The 20361-nt window shown below is 35.6% G+C and overlaps 2 protein-coding genes across 3 annotated transcripts; both read left to right on the top strand.

The window, feature by feature from the left end:
- Window positions 1-1928: 1928 nt before the first annotated feature.
- On the top strand, window positions 1929-10955 carry LOC141446577 (uncharacterized). Its single transcript, XM_074113118.1, has 11 exons — window positions 1929-2492; window positions 2796-3142; window positions 4096-4314; window positions 4615-4857; window positions 5697-5859; window positions 5999-6038; window positions 6878-7440; window positions 8363-8724; window positions 9059-9277; window positions 10378-10620; window positions 10709-10955. The coding sequence occupies exons 1-11, from the start codon at window positions 1936-1938 to the stop codon at window positions 10879-10881; spliced, it is 3129 nt and encodes a 1042-aa protein (XP_073969219.1). The 5' UTR covers window positions 1929-1935; the 3' UTR covers window positions 10882-10955.
- LOC141446812 (probable cytochrome P450 6a14) lies at window positions 10878-20338 on the top strand. 2 transcript variants are annotated; one of them, XM_074113624.1, is made up of 6 exons: window positions 10878-14399; window positions 15408-15969; window positions 16366-16727; window positions 18930-19148; window positions 19327-19569; window positions 20105-20335. In XM_074113624.1, exons 2-6 carry the CDS (start codon window positions 15419-15421, stop codon window positions 20272-20274), a joined length of 1545 nt encoding a protein of 514 aa, XP_073969725.1. In that variant the 5' UTR covers window positions 10878-14399; window positions 15408-15418; the 3' UTR covers window positions 20275-20335. The 2 variants fall into 2 exon arrangements, with proteins under 2 accessions (XP_073969725.1, XP_073969726.1); XM_074113625.1 differs by lacking the exon at window positions 19327-19569 and having other exon boundaries at window positions 20105-20338.
- Window positions 20339-20361: the final 23 nt, after the last annotated feature.

The following is a 20361-nucleotide window of genomic DNA, read 5'->3' as shown; positions in this document are numbered from 1 at the left end:
TACTGATGATATTAAGAAACATATATTCCAGAAAATTAATTTCAGCAAATTTGTTGAATTAACAAATGTCTAGTTCCAATCACTTACAGCTGGATAATCAGTTACAACAGACTGCCTCTTAACAAGAATAATAATTGTTACTCTAATGACCAACTTTCACTATATAAGTAGTGATTAAAAATAATAATGGTTGCACTTGATTGAAGAATTAAGAAAAGTTTCCAGAACTATAAAGATAGGTTATTTAAATAAGAATAACTTTTCCATACAAACCTTCTCTCCTATAGCTTTAATAAGAAGCCAAGTTATTAGTGTTCAATTTACACTTCATGCAGCTAGATAGCAAGCTTCTCTGAAATATAATGCAAGCAAGCATTCCTTAAGCTCTGTAAATTATAAGTAACTGCTTCAAGGTCCCTGTTCGGGCGCCATTTATGACCACAAAACTGATTTTAATACTTCTCTTCTTTAGAGGAAGCGCGAGATGGGTCGTTCTAATAATTCTCCTTGGGGAGCTCAGGTGAGAAGGGAGGGTCGAAGCAGTTACAGAGCACAAGTTAAATAAAGTGTCTATTTACAAGAAAAGATTGTACATAAATATTTACAAGGCTATATACATATAATAATACTTACTCTACCACAAATTTTATAAGAAATGATATATACAAGCAAGAAAGCTGAAGAGAAATGCAAGATAGCTATCTGGTGAAACTAAAAGAAAACCATGCACAATATAAATAAAAATAAACTGAAGTAACTAAAAATTAACAATGATAAGGCTTGCAAGCAAGAAAAATAGAAAATATAAAGAAAATGAAAATGCAGTGCACAAGCTTCGGTCCAGAGACAAGGTAATAATAATGTTAGGTTAGTTTCCGCTAGTAGCGCTAGCAGTCTCTGACGACTCTGCCAACCTACACGGTTACAACCTTAACTTTAAAAATTATAATCTTTTTCCAGACAGAGTATGTTCTCTTTGTTCGTTAAATCATAGAGATAATATCTACCACTTTCTTTTTTATTGTTGCCAATTTAATAAAATTAGAGAAAAATATTTGGCTAAATATATTAATCCCTCTCCTATAGCTCAGGGAGAATATGTGTCTATGGAGACTTTACTAGATAAAATTGATATTAACAAAATTAATGGCATATATTTATATCTTTTAAAAAGATTGGAAGTTAGATCAATGAACCATATTAATAACTGAATTTCCCATTTTCAAAATTTGAATTGTGAAAGAAATATGTTTTTTAATTTGTTATGGAGTCTATTTTTTTTATTTTATTGATTACGAGTATTTTCTGATAAGTTGATATTTCACTATAATATATATATTCTCTTTGAGAACTTAGATCTTTCTGTTCAGTTTCAATCTTTTATGTTTCTGTTTTTATGAACTGTAAATGTTTACTGTAATCTCACCAACCCTTTGTATACAAGGCCGCGGGGCTATAAGGATGATTGTAGGCTTACTAACTGGCCACTGCAGGCTCAGGAAACACATGCATCGTATGTGACTGGCTGATGATAGCCTTTGCTGGTTCTGTCAGGAAGAGGAGGAAACGGCACTGCACGTGTTGTGTCAGTGCGAGGGGCTCGTATGGCTAAGGATATTACTTCTCGGGGAGGACAAACCAAGGCCTTGAGAGCTTTACCCAAGAGCCGCTCTCTAGCATCAAGAGTCTGAGTTAAAAGGACAGATCTGGAGGGTGAGCTTTAGAGTGAGGGGAGCCACAATAGATCCAAAGGGGTCGCAGTGGCGTAGGCCTTGAGGCCGCCCTAGTTTAATCTAATCTAACCCTTTGTATAAGTTAAATATTAAAAGAAATAAAAAATATTATTAAATATATATATATTTAAAAGCTAAAAAGGTTTCAAATAAGATAAAATTAACTTTTTCTTTCGGACACTATTTTGATTTCAGGTGCAAAATGGATTCAGTGACTCTATCGCTCTTGTCCATTCTTCTGTCGTTATTCATTTACATCGTATATCGAGCTTGGAAAGTCAACCAATATTGGAAAGAGAGAGGAGTACCGCATTTAAAACCAATGCTGATCTTTGGCAATTCACTACCATTAATATTTGGAAAACGGCCAGGCGGCGAAATCTATGAATGGATGTGCAAACAATTCCCAAATGAATCATACTTTGGTATCTTTGAATTTACTATTCCAGAATTAATAATCCAAGATGTTGAACTAATTGAAAAGATCCTTATTAAAGATTTTGTACATTTTGCTGATCGAGGTTTAAAGGTGGATGATAGACGTAATCCACTAGATTCAACTCTTGCCGGTTTAAGTGGAAAACGTTGGAAAAGTGTTAGAAATAGATTATCACCGATCTTTAGTAGCGAGAAATTGAAAGAGATGTTTGAATGGATTTCTGGGTGTGGTGACGATTTGATTAAACACCTGGAAGCAGGTCCCAAATTGGACGTCGACTTAATGGAGATATTAGGCTGTTTTACATCAGACATTAGGGGGTGAGTTATTCCTGGATATTTTAAAGATTGCGTTGTGGAAATAAATTTTGAGGTTGCAGATACTTCTGCAGCATTAAGCACATTTAACGCAGAAAATTGATGAAAAAAAAAAACCAATTTGGGAACAATATTCATGTAAACCTTATTCCAAGAGAATTTTGACTAAGTTTATATTAACTAGCTCCAATAAAGAGTGCGCCAAGTTAAAGGCGTTACCACCTTATTTTTTCTAAAATTTTTCCTCATAATCAACAAACGCATACCATATAGCAATCTAGTGACTTCAGATTTTTGTTTTTCCAGTTCCTGTTTGCTCGGCCTTGTTGCAAACAATATGGCCAACCCTGACAATGAATTTCGTCGAGTTGCCGGTGCTAGGATGGTACCAACTTACCGAAACCGTATTTCATTTTTATTATCACATAATCATACATTAAGCAAATATCTAAATCTGACATTTAATCACCCGTATACCCTTCAGTACTTTTCCAACATTGTAAAAGATGCTATTAAACACAGACGAGAGAATGGATACAAAAGAAATGATTTGGTACAATTGATTATGCAACTACAGGATAAAGGATACGTGGAAGTACCATCTAAAGATACAGCTGATGAATACCTGGACAATGATGGAGCACAGAACTTTGGTAATTATCGAAAGTTTGTTCGTTTTAAAAATTTTAAAATAATATTAATATCTTTTATGAATTTGTTTCAATACTTCCTTTTATTACCTTACAAGAGAAAGTATTGTGGGCTGATAATATTATTAATATCAGTTTTCATTAGTTAAATCCATTTTGAGGTCTGAAGTGACAGATTTTTCTTTTTATATTTCTTACTGTATAAGGAGAATGTATTGTAATCGTAAAGCTTTTTGATTTAACGTTTTTACCGAAATATCAGAAATAGTTGTAAAAATTGGTATATGCAAAGTATCCAACGTAATTCAAAAACGAAAAATTGCAGAAAGTTCAAATACGATATTTAGCTATGATATTTAACAGAGGATTTGAGGAGAAATTCGATTAAGAGTACTTCTATGAGTACCAAAATAATGTTACTGCACAGCCAACGAAAGCAAACCCACGTTTACAGAAGGATCTGGGTAGAACCCCTCTAATAATTGGGGTTTTTGTTCCGCGGATCCCTTTAACAGTAAGGGAATGGGCAATCCAAGAAAGCCCTTCTCGGAATAATTAATTTTTAAACACAAGACATAAAGACAAACTATTAATAGTTGTATACCTGCTTTATCCATCAAACTAATCCATAACTTAAGTTACATTTTCATTATGGGCCGAGTAGATTGAGTTTTCACTTCTGTCAGCTTCAACCTTCCGATCGAAGGAACACTTTACCACAGTAGAAAGCAGCTTCTGAGTCCCATCTCAAAAGTAAAACTCTAAAATTAAAAAAAATATTGTAATTAAAACTAATAATAAATAATTTAGATTTAGGTAATGATTTCTTTCTTTCTGAATGTGTTCTAAATGAACGGAATTCGGATTTGATCTGTTCTTCTGTAAACCATATATAGAAAATCTTAACAGTAATAACCGAATGATTGGATTGATTTAAAAAAAAATTCTTGTTACAGAACTGACACTAGATCAAATTACTGGCCATACGATTAACTTATTAGTTGCCGAATTCAATGTAATAAGTGCAGGTGTGCTATTTACTCTGTATGAATTATCCAGAAATCCTAAGATACAAGAGAAATTACGTGAAGAAATCTTGAAGGAAGTGAACTTAGCTGGCGCATTAACATATGGAGCATTGGGTCAAATGCACTACCTAGATCAATGCATTAAAGGTAAATAGCTGGTACATTTATCTTCTCTTTACGTAGGTGTGAAAAGTGTGAAGATTATCGATATTCACCAGAAATAACTATTATGGAGCTCTCTGCGCAACAAATAGTGTTTCTTACAATTTGGTTGGAATTGTATCTGGATATCCTATTGTCAGTAACTTCAATTGTGTATTTCGCTTAGATACCACCCGAGTATGCCACAAAAACTCTTCGTAAAGTACTTAGACCCTAAAGGACAACACTGATGGCATCAAATTATAATAAAAAATAAATCAATAATTATAATAAATTTTGTTACAGAGTCACTGAGAATGTATCCATTAGCTCATAAATTTAGCCACAAATGTACAAAACAATATACGTTCCCAAGTGGATTGACAGTAGAACCAGGACAAATAATAGTAATTCCAGTTTCAGCAATCCACAATAATCCAAAATATTACCCAGAACCGAGAGAATATCGACCAGAAAGATTTGCTAGAGATCAGAAGTTACCAGCTTGTGCATTTATACCATTCGGAGCAGGACCCAGGACATGTTTCGGTAAAAAGTGAACATTTTTTTTGTAAATTAATTTTATTATTTAGATATAAATAAATATTGTATTGATGCATGAATTTGGTCCGCCCTATTTAGTGACTATTTTTCTTTGCACCGTGATACCATCGGTTTAGATTTAAATGAATGAAAATACTTGTGAATGAACATGAAGATGTAGAGTCGACATCACGTTTTGCAGATCAATCTCCAATTGCTTCATATCTTAAATTTTGCTTAGATGGAACAACACCTGAGCCCTTTGGTTAAAATAATGGATGTAATGAAATTACGTAGGTAATGATGTTATCCAAAATAAATTCAAACAAATATTATGGTTTTTTAAATAAATAAATCTTTTTCTGCAATCGCACTTATGCCTATTTTCTGGAAGGATTTGATTATTCTATAGCGTTAAATAATTATAATTATTATAATACCTTCTTTTATAAGCAGACAATAAGTGGGGGAAAAATTCTCTTTGCCGCCCCCTTTTAAATTCAGTTATTCTCTAAAGAAGCTTCAGGGAGAGCGGGAAGCTAGCCATAAGGGATAACCACTTCTAAAACAATCCACTGGTAGCCACGACAGTGAAATTTAGATCTAGAAGATGGCTGGATGACAAGAACGATCTAAAAAAAAATTCGAACGTTAATTGTCACCCCTTCAAAAGTGGTCACACTATTTTTAGGGTTAACTTTGAATCAAAGTATATCTTTCGTATCCACAACATGATAAAATATAGATAACTAAAATTTCCACTACACTGTGATATTATAACGTGAAATAGGAGGGCACAAACCTATTATGCAACCCAATAGTTTACCTAGATTTTCTTGTTGCAGCCAAGAGGTTCGCGATGTTGGAGCTGAAATATTGCTTAGCCACCTTACTGCGAAACTACACCTTCAGTATCAGTCCTAAAACAAAACTACCTATTAAAATCAGCACCACACATATCACAACAACGCCAAAGGAGCCTATATACTTCAATATAGAGAACCTCAAGTGAAATATTCACACTACTCTCTCCTGTTGTAATTTTTACAAATATAATACATGCGAGTTTCTTGAAATATTTTTAGTTTCCTAAAAATAAAATTACCTGACCTGTGGCTATTCCCAATCTACTGGGGAATATGTGCAGGAAACTCGAAATCAAGATCGCAATGACTTTTTTGAAAAGGGTAAGACATTGTAAACAAAAAAAAAAAATAATAATAATAGGGGGAACTGGAATCCAAGAGTAGAATTCATTTGAAGTGGGACAATTGAAGGACAATTTGACGTCATCAAGATTCAACTCCTATAGTGGGGGTAATCATCGTACAGATACTCATGTTAGAGAAGTGTAACCTACCTCTGGGCCTAATCTGTAAGTAAACATTCTTTAAAAATTGTATTTAGTAGTACAATTTAACTTCTTACAATGCGGTAGTAGCTTTTCCCGCGTATTTATTCGCATAACGCTCTGATATTATTTCTAAGGAATCTTGTGTTTTGGTCAGTTTGTAAATGAAAACAAAAAGAGTATTTAAGCAAACGTTTCGAATACATTTAGTTCATCTTCAGAATTACAAAACAAAATCTTGAGATCTGGGTGATTGTTTTACTCAAGGACTACTCAAGAACTGATATCATCTTAAAACATTCAGGTATTTTCTTGACAAAATTTTCCAAATAAAAATTGTACCAGAAGAGCAGCTTGGAAACTCTATTAATATTTTTCCAACAAATAAAAAAGTAACTCTTTGCGAGACCCGAACTCACTTTTTACCCCCACCCACCTCTTTATGAAATCACTCTTTTAGGACACAGGATCCTTTTTAAAATGGTTTTTCCTATTGGAAAACTCGAAATTGATTAGAAAATCTTGTTTTACCTACTAGTAAGAGAAAGTAGAGAAGGTCAACTTTCAGACTGTCGCTTAAACGTCTAATTTTCTCCCCAATCTGGAAAGTACAGGGAAAAAAAAATGAATTACTGCCACGTTATTATCGTTTAAGCTAGAAAATTCTTGTTACAGATACAAATGGACCCAATCTTGGTGGCTTTATTAGCCACTCTCTTTACGATTCTCTTTTACATCATATTCCAAGCATGGAAGACCAATCAATACTGGAAAGAAAGAGGAATACCGCATTCCAAACCAACACTATTCGTCGGAAATTGCATGCCAATGATACTTGGTCGAATGCCACCCGGGCAACTGCACCAAATATTATGTGAAAAATTTGAAACAGAACCACTGTTTGGTTATTACGAGTTTATGAAACCAACTTTAATTGTTAAAGATATTGATTATATTGAAAAGATTCTAATTAAACATTTTGCGCACTTCACTGACCACGGTCTACCTTCTGATGATGAACGTAATCCTTTGGATTCAAATCTTGTGACAATGACTGGAAGACGTTGGAAGGCTGTTAGAAATCGACTATCGCCCATATTTACAACAGGGAAATTGAAATTAATGTTTGAAACTATGTCAGGATTCGGTGAACAATTGGTCAAACATATTGACAATGGACAGCACCAGGATGTTGAATTAATGGAGACTCTAAATTGCTTTGCAATGGACACGATCGGGTGAGTTGGAATAATTATGTTCTCTTGGAAAATTCTCATACTTGGGAGTTTCACTTTCTCTCATAAAAGGAAATATGAAGTATTGTGATCGAGTCTAATAATCGATCAACAATTTAAAATCTGAGGGGACCCTTTAGTCTAAGAAAGTGGTCTCAGAATTTCTAGTCAAAATTATGAATATAAAGGCTTTTCCGCGTTTTCTGAGATCTCTATGCAGATGGGAACGGATTCATTTGAACGCGGAAAGAAAACTGTGTTAGGCCTTTGAATAGAGTGGTTATAATTAATTTAGGTTAATCGATTAGGTTAAATCACGAAATACATGTTAAGACTTAAATGTTGAGGACAGTTAAAGTATATTTCAGTGGGGTCGGTTAGGCCCTGTGTAAACAAAATTCATGAAAGACAAAAATCGCTGGTAGCTCAAACTTCATGTACTCCTTTCGGCACCACCAAGGGATAAGACCGTATCATCAATCGGAAATAGCCTTTCAGAGGCGATTTATCTAAAATAAAAAAACAAAATCGAGCAGTTATGAGGAGAAAAGAGGGAAGAGAATGGGAGGACCACTCGCCTTTCATGACCTTCACAAATAATTCTAGAGTAACCTGCGAACATAAATGCCAACTCTTTAGTAGCAATCCAAGCTCTTTAGGGCAACTTCCACCCCAAAAAAAGGTATAAGTTTGGAAAATAGCCTAAAGTAAAAACAAGTCCTCAAACTGCTAAGTTCGTCTGCGCCTAGAAGCAACTGCTCGGAGAAGCTGGGGTCCACGGCCCCTAAACAACGAACCCAGTATGTGAGGTAAGCATATAACGATTAAGACTAACCTAATCCCAACTGGTCATATTGTTTGGAACATTATTTTGAACAAATATATTCAACAAAGCAAGTGTTTAACCTCTTTGCGTTCTTTTCAGTTCGTGTATATTCGGCATTGATTCCGGAAGTTTATCCAATCCTGACAGTGAATTTCGTCATAAAGGCCAACAAGTGCTAAAACTAGACCTACTCACTACTATAAAATTAATAATACTAATGAATTTCCCAAGTTTGGTGAAATTCCTGAACGTAACTTTTACAAAACCTCATGTGGTGAAATATTTTTCTGAAATCATTAAAGATACGATGAACTATAGACGTGACAATAAACTAGAACGAAATGATTTCATACAATTGATGATGCAACTGCAAGACAAAGGATATGTGGAAGTGCACACTAAAGATTTAGCAGATGATTATCTGGGAATTGATATAACCGCATATTCTAAGGAGAAATTTGGTAAATTTATTATTATTAAATTTAACCATGCAAATTTTTTATTTAGAGCTTTTATTGCATTACATACTAAGTAATTACATATCATACAAATTAAAAATTAGTCAGAGTGAATATTAGCATGATTGTAGTCAGACCAACCTAAATTCAAGTTCAAATTTGATATTTCGACTGGTTGCTTTCATAACATCCAAAATCTACTACCCTGAAGTGCTTTGGAATTTATTTAAAAGCAGATCCGGTTTTTTTAAGTTTCGCAAGCTCATTGTGCATAGGTTTATGTGTTCTAAGTTTTCCCATCAGATTTTTCATTTTCTTTTATTTATTAATCTTGCAGAGTTGACAAACGATCAAATAACCGGACATGCTGTATCATTTTTAACAGCTGGTTTTGATACGACTTCATTGACATTGATATTTACCCTTTATGAACTGTCAAGAAATCCCTGGATACAGGAGAAAGTTCGTGAAGAGATCCTAAGAGAGCTGGAACAGTTCGGCTCGCTGACTTATGATGCACTGAAGGAAATGCACTACCTGGAACAATGCATTAAAGGTGACTAAATGAAACTGTTGTTAAAGATTTTGGGTCTCTCAAAATTAACTTATTGTGCAATTCAGAAGCTTGATACAACTAAAGATAAAACTAATAGAAAGGAAAGGGATTTGTTAACTGGTTAGCGTTCTTGGTTTCCGCGTGGAGATCCCAGGTTCGAATCCAGCTGATGACTCTTAGATTTTATTCTTCCTAGAAGGTTCATACAGCTCGTAGTCCGCGGTGAGGGCTACTGATGTTTGTAGCGAAAGAACACTGTCCGGAGGCCGGCATATTATGCTGATGAAGCTCTGAACGCCAATGATCCCAGATGTTGATGCACCTTAAATAAAAAATTAAAATTAATAAAAATAACTGAGCAAACTCTCAGGGGCAAACTACAGCTGAGTCCAATTCAGGGAGTCACGCTATCCGTTCCAAAGAGTAGATTATTTCAAGAACGGAACTCCCTAAAAGAAAGTCGCTGACTAGGAAGAACGTTGGGAATTTCCTAAAACAAGACTGTTTAGTTTAATGTTTAACATCCTCTCTTTTAGTAGGGGGAACCAGGATCGGTTATCTCAATTAGTCGCTTCCCTAAGTGCCTTATTAATTTCCAGCTGCTAAAGCAGGATTCATTCTTTGAGGAAATTGAAAATGGGTTTGTTTGGCACCTAGAAGTGATTATCTTCCTAAACCCCTGAGATTTCCTTAGATAGATTGAAGTTGGATGGATTTAACCTCACAAGAATCATCTGTTTAATAAATAAAAAAGGGAACACAAACAAACCTGACTTTTAACAAATCCTACCTAATCTTGAAATGCACAATTAATTCTATACCTTAGAAATTATTGTGCCTTCACGTCAGCCAATCTCTTTCTTGTCGACTTGATTCGATGTACAAAGGGCTGACGAGAGGCGATTTGCTACAGTATCACTCGGCTTCTCACTACTTTCCAGTGGCTGCCGTAAAGAACGTAACGAGGGGTGAGGAGTACCATCTCCAGCACGAGAGGTTCTAGATAACGAGGCAGCGTCAATGGCCAAGTTGTCCATGTGCAAAAAGAACAAAAAAAAATCTAAATAATCTAATCTAAAGCACAAAATATTTGTTAACAGAAGCACTGAGAATCTATTCACCAGCTCAGATGTTAATCCGTTCCTGTACAAAACAGTATACTTTTCCTAATGGCGTGACCATAGCACCAGGCCAGGCGCTCCTAATTCCATCAACTGTCATCCATAACGATCCATCATACTATCCAGAACCGAAACTATATCGCCCGGAAAGATTTGATCCTGGACACAAGATACCAGTTTGTGCTTATCTACCGTTTGGAAATGGTCCTAGAATTTGCATAGGTAGTGTTTGATGATATTTACGAAATACATTAATTAGGCTAGTATATTTTTTGTACTTAATTACTTAAATATGCTGTATTTCTTGCAGCGATGAGATTCGCCATATTGAAGATGAAGTTCTGCATAGCCATCTTATTGCGTAACTACAGCATCTCTCTCAGTCCTAAAACAAAACAACCAATTACAATTAGCGCCAGACATTTGCTAACTGCACCAAATGAGAAACTCTACTTCAATATTAGAAAATTAAACAATTCATGAATATAACCAGAATATAACCTCTTGTTGTCATCAATTTCGGCAAGAAAAATGTTAAACATACATTAGGTAACCTTAATAATAAAATAAATAAGTGTACAATATGTGTTACTTTATACATAATTGCCATTAATGGAATTTAAACCTGTGTCGTCATAGTTAGAAAAAACGGTTCAAATTTTTGGATATAAGCAACCCTTTTATTAAAGACCAGCTAAATGAGAATAATGATAGGTTGGCAGCGTTGTATATCGATGACTTCCATCCCTTACCGGTTTTAAAACTTATATCCATCATCAGAGATTAATTAATTTGGTATAAAGTAATCTACTTTAACTATGTTTCCACTGCTAATTACTTTGCTGATTTCAATTGCAGAATGTTGTCATCAGTTTGATTCTTTTCTCTTCGAAAGAGCAAGGGTTCAGTGGAGCGGTCCCTCCCGTTCGACTGTAATCCCAGATATGAGGCTATCAAAGAAATTTTTCTTATTGAATTATGTTTTGAACTAATTTATTTAAAAGTATTTTCTCTTTTCTTTTACAATGTTCCTGATTTTGTAATTTATTTTGAAAGTAAACTAGTACCCTAGAGCTTCACTTAATGATTTAAGATGAACTCAGATTATAATGATAAAAAAGTATCTTAAATACAAAAATAAAAAAATAAAAAGTCGCAGGAAGCCGAATATTTAGGACTGGATCCCTTCAAAAGACACTGACGGTAACTTAGCCATCCCTAAACTTGATTCACTGACTACTTCACAGAATACTTTTTTTTAGATTTTCTCAATATTAAGCTCTAACGATTTTCTTTAATCATAGGACAAACTTTATACTCATTATGCTTTATAACAATTTTTTCCAGAGCAATGAAAGTGATGTGAGCAAGTCTATTAATAAACCAGAAAGTGTTCTTTATTCAAATATATTGAAAACAAATATTTGATTTCTTTTTATAATTTACGTCAACCTTGGGAAACAAGTGTAAATAACAGGAAGTTATACATAGATTAGGGTTCATGTAAAATTCATTGAGGTCGATCTAATTTTCTAAACTGTTTTTATACATCTACTTTGTAAATAATGTACGTACTGTGATCGTGTGGATGATCTATTTTCAGATTTTACCGGATATACCCTATTTGATGTCGCCAGTGGGTATAAAAGTGGCATTCAGTGATTTCCAAACTGTGGGGGTACAAAGTACACAAAAAAATCCACAAAATTATTACCTCATTACGTCATAAAATAAGCGAGGGTCGTTAAGATACAAGGGAAGTAGGACGTACATTCTGAGAAATTCGTATGCATACATCAACTATTCGGTATGCAATACAGTACTGACTTCCTCTACAACATTCATTAGCCGGATATCTCTACATCATAATTCAGAATTTCATGAAAATCATTTCACCGGAAATGCTTTTTTATCACTTTGGTTTTAAAACTCTTTCACAGAGAATATTTACTCGTTGGAAGAACTATGTCGTCACGCTTCTTTTAACAGGAAGTATGTTTAAGTAAAAAATAAAATATTAATATTAAAGCCAAGGAACGTAATTATTTGCAAAAGCCTTCAATTTTGACGTCACTCAACAGTAATTTATTAGAGCATTTCTCGGTTGCCAAGGTCTTTGAGAGGTCTTAGTTTTACGTTCTTTGGATAGGCATTTATTAACAATATGGCATCTTGAATGTGCGTACCAGGTCGGATTATGGACGTAGTTAGTCTTAATCTTTTTGGCAGTGTTCAAGAAGGCCATTGTTTCTTGAGACACTCAACCTGTGAATATCCTCATAATTGATTAAATGACGAATGGTGTGGGATCCAGAATTTGTTTTGTTTTTTCTTTTTACCCCTTCCTAACGGTCCAGACGTCCGAAACGCCAATAATCAAGAGTAATTTCCAGTCAAGTCAGCCGAATCTTGGAGCGAAGTTACTGCACAAACAAAACTTAGGATGTGACGTGTTATTTCTAATAAAATTGTAGAAATTAAATTTTTAGAGAAATCAAGGGAGGGTGGACAAAGAAGTGAAGTTAGCAGCACGAAAATGTGTGTCACCATGGTTACTAAGTTTTAGCTCCGGAAAGAAGAGACCGTCCAGCAGGAGGGGTTAGAGATTAATGCAAAATCTTGGTTTGTCTGTAGAACTACTCCAATCCAGTCAGTTCTTTTTGAGCTTACTTCACTACTTAAAGAGGCTCAATTTCAAGTAAACTGGTGCCACTAGGGCGACCTCTAGGGTTACGCCACTGCGACCCCTTTTGATCTATTGTGGTACTCTAAAGCTCGCCATCCAGACCCGTCCTTTTAATCAGACTCTTAAAGCTCACAGGCCTTGGTTTTTCCTCCTCAAGAAGTAACATTCTTAGCCAGACAAGTCCCTCACGGTGACACAACACGTACATGGCCCGTTTCCTTCTCCTCCTCCTCCTGACAGAACCTACAGAGGCTATCATCTGCCAGGCCCATGCGATGCAAGTGTTTTCTGAGCCTGCAATGGCCAGTTAATAGACCAACAATTATCCTCATAGCTTCACGCGGGCCTTGACGGATTAATTCTGCAGTCAGCCTCGGCGAATAGCCTCTAATGAACTCCTTCGCCTGTCTCTGCCACCACTCTTGAGACCTACTCACTTCGTGACTTAACACACTTTAAAACTCCAAAACGGCTCCTGGCCAACGAAGTGTCTCGCAGAGCCTTCCCGGGCCAATAAATCTGCCGCTTCGTTTCCCCTTATGGCCTGAATTCCCAGGTACCCAAACCAGAAAGACATTATGGTCACTAATTTCCTTCAGAACACCTAGACAGTCTCAAACCAGCCTTGAGTTGATCTGGTAGGGAACTAATAGCTCGTAGAGCAGCCTGGCTGTCCGAGAAAATTACGTCCTTAGAATACATAAGCGTGAAAAACTGTAGCTAGTTTCCCTAGGCTAGCTAAAAAGCTACATTTCGGCTTCACCCCGTACACTTCCGCTCCCACACCCTCCTCTCCTCTTGGAGCCATCCGTGTACCACATCGAATCCCACACAACTGGGGGTCCACATCTCCAAGCGAAGATGTGCGAAGCAATGAAGCGAATCTTGGAGCGAAGTTACTGCACAAACAAAACTTAGGATGTGACGTGTTATTTCTAATCCAAATCAGACTTTAAAAGGCTTGTCGAAGTTATATTTGGGTGTCATAAAATCCGAAGGCCGCCCAAAATAGGGTCAGCCTCCAGCTCTTCGTATAGCTCCTCCATGCCTGATGATAATAGGAGCTTGTCCTTTCATAAGCCCAGTGATAACGGCCTTCTGATAATGGGGGCAAATTTAACAAGGTCCTCATAGCGCCAGTGGCACTCAAGCATGCCAGCCTGGCCAGGATGTGAGTGATCCCAACAAGAAATAAAATAATTGCAATTCAAGGTCTCCAGTGAGTTCTGCTCCCACCTTATATCGTCCGCAGTAATAAATGTGCAGGATGGACTACTCTCAGAACAGAAGTACTTCGCTGTGCCGATGAAACACTGTAAGTACTCTCTTAAGATAACTTTTAAGTTTCTAGCATTTTTAGTAAACAAAGTAAATACCGAATATATTATGGAGCCCAGAGAAAGCGATCAGGCATTAAAATTTATTAATTTCTACAGCCAGCTATCCAGCTATACTGTTAAGATAATTTTGAGATAAAGCCGCATTCTGCTTGACGAAGAGATGAAAAGAGTTATAAATGTGACTGGACCGAGGAGAAGTAATTACGCTGTTCCAAAGCACCATTACTTTACCACTACTGCGGCAATTACACGAATATCAACTGCACAGTAGCGTTTTATGCTGACAACCGCCAGCGTAGCGTTTTATGCTGACAACCGCCAGCGTAGCGTTTTATGCTGACAACCGCCAGCGTAGCGTTTTATGCTGACAAACGATGTGCCAAATTTGCGCAACACTTAGTTTTTTGCATTATACAGTGGATTTGCACTGTCTCCACCATTATCCGGCAGTGTTGATGTCTACACTGACTGGTCACGACAATAAGAATTTCCCGAATCGCGATGTAGTCGGATGTAGCAAGTTTACGCAAAATGGAGTCAATATTTACGCTCCATCAAATCTTTCACGTATAGTTTTTATCGAATTTACTTCGGGAAAAACGTTTCTAGTAAAACTTAGCGATTTTGGCTGGAGCGCTTGCAGGATGTGACCAGCCCCAAAGTTCTACCGGGAGGTTCAATTAACAGAACCTGAGAACCCGTATTATGCCTCCATTCTTCTACTAGAGATATCTACTAGTGCCACAGAGAACTGCCATAAATTGTTCACAATCTTTGAACCGGAAGTGTCACTTGAATGGATGTCCGGTTTTCTAGAAATTTTTAAGGAAGTGGCTCCAACGATTTTTCTTAGTCCCAGCTGCACTAGTTGCATATAAGATCTATAAACAATGCAATATTTGATTATGGAATTTTAATCGCAATTCTTGTTATGACAAAAATAACATTGAATATTAATCGTAATAATTTGTTTTCCTGTTAAGGTTAAGAAATTATGGATCCAGTGAACTTGGCGTTATTGGCGATTCTGGTCACCATAATTGCCTACCTGGTGCACCATGCCAGAAAGGTGAATCAGTACTGGAAGGAGAGTAACATACCTCACGTTAAGCCTCACCTATTCATTGGCAACTCTGCACCGATCCTATTCAAAAAGCTAACTCACGGTGAAACATTAAAGTCGATTTGCGATCGTTTTCCAAATGAACCAATCATCGGCTACTATGATTTCATGAAGCCAACCATATTGATCAAAGACGCAGAGATTATCGAACAGATATTAATAAAAGATTTTGTACATTTTGCGGATCGTGGATTTGTGATAGATGAAGAGAAAACCCCACTAGATTCAAATCTGTTTGTCATGACCGGTAAACGATGGAAAGCTGTTAGAAATCGTTTGTCTCCAATATTCACAACAGGAAAACTAAGAATGATGTACGATTTAATGGCCGATTGTGGAAATGAACTTGTCACCCAGATGGAAGGGGACCAAGAAATCGATATGAGGGAAATTTTGGGAAGATTTGCCATGGATGTTATTGGGTAAGTTTGTTCATATTTGTTTGGTGCAAGATAAGCTTCAGTCTTTAGGTCTTTAGTGCGTATCAATCTGGTGATGGCATAGATCTTCAATTTCTTCCAAAAGGGATATATTTTCGAAATTGAGTAATCACTCCAAGTACGAGTATAAAGGCAGCCGAACTGTCGGGTTTGCGGCCATCAAGTCGCCCCCCCCTCCCACATAGGATCATCCTTACTGACAGGATCCAAATAATCAAGTACTCTCCCTAGATATCAAAGTGACGTAACTATTGCAGCACTCTGATTTCCTCAACCGAAAGTAGATGACCCCTGCCGCTCTTATTCATCCAATCCTCTATTATCTTCAAACCTGTTTTATTACACCAATTTATAAACCAATTTTCTTTAATTTTCCAGATCCTGCGCATTTGGTATAGACGCTGGAAACTTAAGAAATTCAGACAATGAGTTTCGAACCAAGGGTAAAAAAGCTTTTGAATTTGGTTTTTCACAATTTGCCAAATTTATTATGATGACAAATTTTCCAAATATCGCTAAAAAAATTGGCATAAGTGTTAACAGACCGGATGTGTTGAAATATTTCACCGGAATTATTAACAACACCATCAAACATCGCAGAGAGAATAATTACCAACGGAATGACTTCCTGCAGTTGTTGATGCAAGTACAGGATAAAGGATACGTGGAGGTGCTGACTAAAGATCCGGCTGATGAGTATCTCAACATCGAAACGTCTTCATTTAGCACAGAGAAATTTGGTAATCTCATTCATACAAAATTATATTTAATCATTTTTAAAGGTTATTGACTAGTCACAATAATTTTATTTAAATTAAGGCGCTCGTAATCTAATTTGAGGACTGGGACATTGTACGAATCCTAGAAAGGACTTCTAGCACGCTGTGACTGTTGTACTAACGCATCGTAAAACTTACCAGCAAAAGAAAAACTTGTTCCCTCACAGTAATCCACGGCTACCGCCGTTATCTAAGAAACAGGGCATAGATCAACCTAACTATAAGGTCCGCAGACGAGCTATGAAAGGAGTAGCCAATAAGGAGGCTGGTAGAGAAGCGGTTATCCAAAAATAAAAGAATACAGCTGATCTGCCGTTCGAAGCCAATCGAAAACCTTTGCTCTATTCGCTACCACCTCCAGGGATTACCATCATTCTTTTTATCCCTCATTCATCATTCTCGTTCATTTAGCTTGCTATTGCACTACAAGTATAATGTGCATTCATGTTTTCTTTAATTTGAATTAATTTAACTTCTATTTCACTTTCAAAGAGCAATACACAAAGATATGAAAAGGTTTGAAATTTGTACGAATTCGAAAACAATCAAAATTCGACCTTCTATATTTCTTAAACAGTAATCACTAGAAAATCGCAATTTATACCAGTTATAGAGCTAACTTTTCTCTACAATACGGGAAAGAATTCATTGAAATCTAATGAATGCGAAAGCAGATATAAATGTTTGAAATTTGAACGTATTTACAAACCCCTAAAATTTAACCTTCTATATCTCGTTAACTATTACCACTAAAACAATGGAATTTATACCAGTTATAGAGCTAACTTTTCTCTACAATACGGGAAAGAATTCATTGAAATCTAATGAATACGAAAGGAGATATAAACGTTTGAAATTTGAACGTATTTACAAACGCCTAAAATTTAACCTTCTATATCTCGTTAACTATTACCACTAAAACAATGGAATTTATACCAGTTATAGAGCTAACTTTTCTCTACAATATGGTAAAGAATTCATTGAAATCTAATGAATGCGAAAGCAGATATAAACGTTTGAAATTTGAACGTATTTACAAACGCCTAAAATTTAACCTTCTATATCTCGTTAACTATTACCACTAAAACAATGGAATTTATACCAGTTATAGAGCTAACTTTTCTCTACAATACGGGAAAGAATTCATTGAAATCTAATGAATACGAAAGGAGATATAAACGTTTGAAATTTGAACGTATTTACAAACGCCTAAAATTTAACCTTCTATATCTCGTTAACTATTACCACTAAAACAATGGAATTATACCAGTTATAGAGCTAACTTTTCTCTACAATACGGGAAAGAATTCATTGAAATCTAATGAATACGAAAGGAGATATAAACGTTTGAAATTTGAACGTATTTACAAACGCCTAAAATTTAACCTTCTATATCTCGTTAACTATTACCACTAAAACAATGGAATTTATACCAGTTATAAAGCTAACTTTTCTCTAATATACGGTAAAGAATTTATTGAAATCTAATGATTACGAAAGGAGATATAAACGTTTGAAATTTGAACGTATTTACAAATCCCTAAAATTTAACCTTCTATATCTCGTTAACTATTACCACTAAAACAATGGAATTTATAACAGTTATAGAGCTAACTTTTCTCTGCAATACGGGAAAGAATTCATTGAAATCTAATGAATACGAAAGGAGATATAAACGTTTGAACGTATTTACAAACGCCTAAAATTTAACCTTCTATATCTCGTTAACTATTACCACTAAAACAATGGAATTTATACCAGTTATAGAGCTAACTTTTCTCTACAATACGGGAAAGAATTCATTGAAATCTAATGAATACGAAAGGAGATATAAACGTTTGAAATTTGAACGTATTTACAAACCTCTAAAATTTAACGTTCAATATCTCAATAACTATTAATAGTAAAACATTGCAATTTATACCAGTTATAGAGTTTACTTTTCTCTACAATTAAGTAAGGAGTTTATTAATATCTGAACCAAACAAAGAGAGGTATAAAGGTTTGAAATTTGTACGAATTCGAAAATCTCCAAAATTTAGACATCGCAATTTATATAGATTATAGAGCTACCTTTTCTAAAAAATAAAAAAAATCTGAAGTTTGGTTGTACTACTAGTATTTATTTTTCCTTAATGGTTACCGGTTTTTTGCTTCTTACAGAATTATCAAATAATGCGATAGCTGGACAAGCGTTCGGCTTCCTCGCAGCAGGATTTGAAGCAACGGCCCTAACAATGATGTATACATTGTACGAACTATCCAAGAATCTGGATATCCAAGAGAAAGTCCGAAAGGAAGTCCAAAGGGAAGTGATGAATGGAGGATCATTAGATTTTGATGCTGTGAATAGAATGGAGTATCTGGAACAATGCGTCAAAGGTAACCATTTTTGCAGGGTGAGGGGGTTTATGTTCCTTTTTTCGGCACTGGTTTGGTTTCCACTTTCTCCCATTGGTAAGAAAACTATTGCGAAACCAAATCTTCTATTTCGAAGTGCCCTTGTGTTGGAAAAGTTGAGAAATATAAATCTGATGTCCTCGAATTCTATTTATTTCAGAATCAATGAGGAAGTACCCACCAGCGCCTATGTTATTCCGGGTCTGTACGAAGCGTTACACCCTACCAAATGGGCTGACCATAGAACCGGGACAACCGTTGCAAATTTCAGTGTATTCGCTGCACTACAATCCCAGTTACTACCCGGAACCCGAGAAATATAAACCAGAAAGATTTGATCCAGATCAAACAATACCGTCATGCGCTTATATTCCATTTGGAAATGGACCCAGGATATGTATTGGTAAGTGCAACTAAACTATTTGTTCCGTAACAAGGGATTTGAATGAAAACTAAATCTCACACATCTGCGATCATTTCCGGTTCCTTTCAGTAAATTTTAGAGGTACTTCCGGTTGCCCAAGCAAAACTTCAATAAAAACTCAAAATTTCATACGACTATGAAAACTACCGGTTCTTTGAGTACAATAGCAAAACTGATAAGGCCTTTTCATGATTGGTTAGAATACTGTTTCCGAAAAGACAGTTTCGAGTGAAATTACGAACAAATAAAAAACCTACGTTTTTATTCTCCCTACGTTGGCAAAACTTCCATTTCCGGGGGGAAACCCAAAAAAGAAAATAAGCGGGTACCTTATATGTTTTTCAGAAATTTGTATTTCATGAGAACTCAAAAACAAAGAGATTAAAACTAAACACTCGAGAGAAAACCCCTACACTATTTTCTCTTACTAATATTAATTCTTGTAATTTCTCTCTCACAAATTTGAACTCTGAACTCTGAACATTTAAATCTGATCAAATATTTTGTTTTCCAGCGATGAGATTCGCCATGCTACAAGTAAAATATGGTCTTGCCAAACTACTGTTCACCTACGGATTCCGCGCCAGTCTGAAAACCAAACAGCCGTTAAAGTTCTGTTCAAGGAGTATTTTGACAGCACCCGCGGATCCAATCATCTTCAATGTCAGCAAACTTAAAGTGTAAAAAAAACTATAACTATTTTGTCATTAAAATATTCTTTTAAAATTTTGTAAATATTGATAATAAATTATTTGTGAAATAAATATTTTT

Source organism: Rhodnius prolixus, unplaced genomic scaffold (assembly GCF_049639745.1).
Source record: "Rhodnius prolixus isolate KJV_2025 unplaced genomic scaffold, Rpr scaffold_7, whole genome shotgun sequence".
In the NCBI taxonomy this organism is placed as follows: domain Eukaryota; kingdom Metazoa; phylum Arthropoda; class Insecta; order Hemiptera; family Reduviidae; genus Rhodnius; species Rhodnius prolixus.
This window is presented reverse-complemented; position numbering and strand designations above follow the sequence as displayed.

What these genes read in the sequence shown, in the direction of transcription:
- LOC141446812 (XM_074113624.1), top strand. Translation starts at nt 15,419, where the DNA reads ATGGATCCAGTGAACTTGGCGTTATTGGCGATTCTGGTCACCATAATT. An exon ending in TTTGCCATGGATGTTATTGG is followed by an intron (nt 15,970 to 16,365) that starts GTAAGTTTGTTC and finishes TTAATTTTCCAG; the next exon opens with ATCCTGCGCATTTGGTATAG. An exon ending in TCTGGAACAATGCGTCAAAG is followed by an intron (nt 19,149 to 19,326) that starts GTAACCATTTTT and finishes TATTTATTTCAG; the next exon opens with AATCAATGAGGAAGTACCCA.
- LOC141446577 (XM_074113118.1), top strand. Translation starts at nt 1,936, where the DNA reads ATGGATTCAGTGACTCTATCGCTCTTGTCCATTCTTCTGTCGTTATTC. An exon ending in CCTAGATCAATGCATTAAAG is followed by an intron (nt 4,315 to 4,614) that starts GTAAATAGCTGG and finishes ATTTTGTTACAG; the next exon opens with AGTCACTGAGAATGTATCCA. An exon ending in CCTGGAACAATGCATTAAAG is followed by an intron (nt 9,278 to 10,377) that starts GTGACTAAATGA and finishes ATTTGTTAACAG; the next exon opens with AAGCACTGAGAATCTATTCA.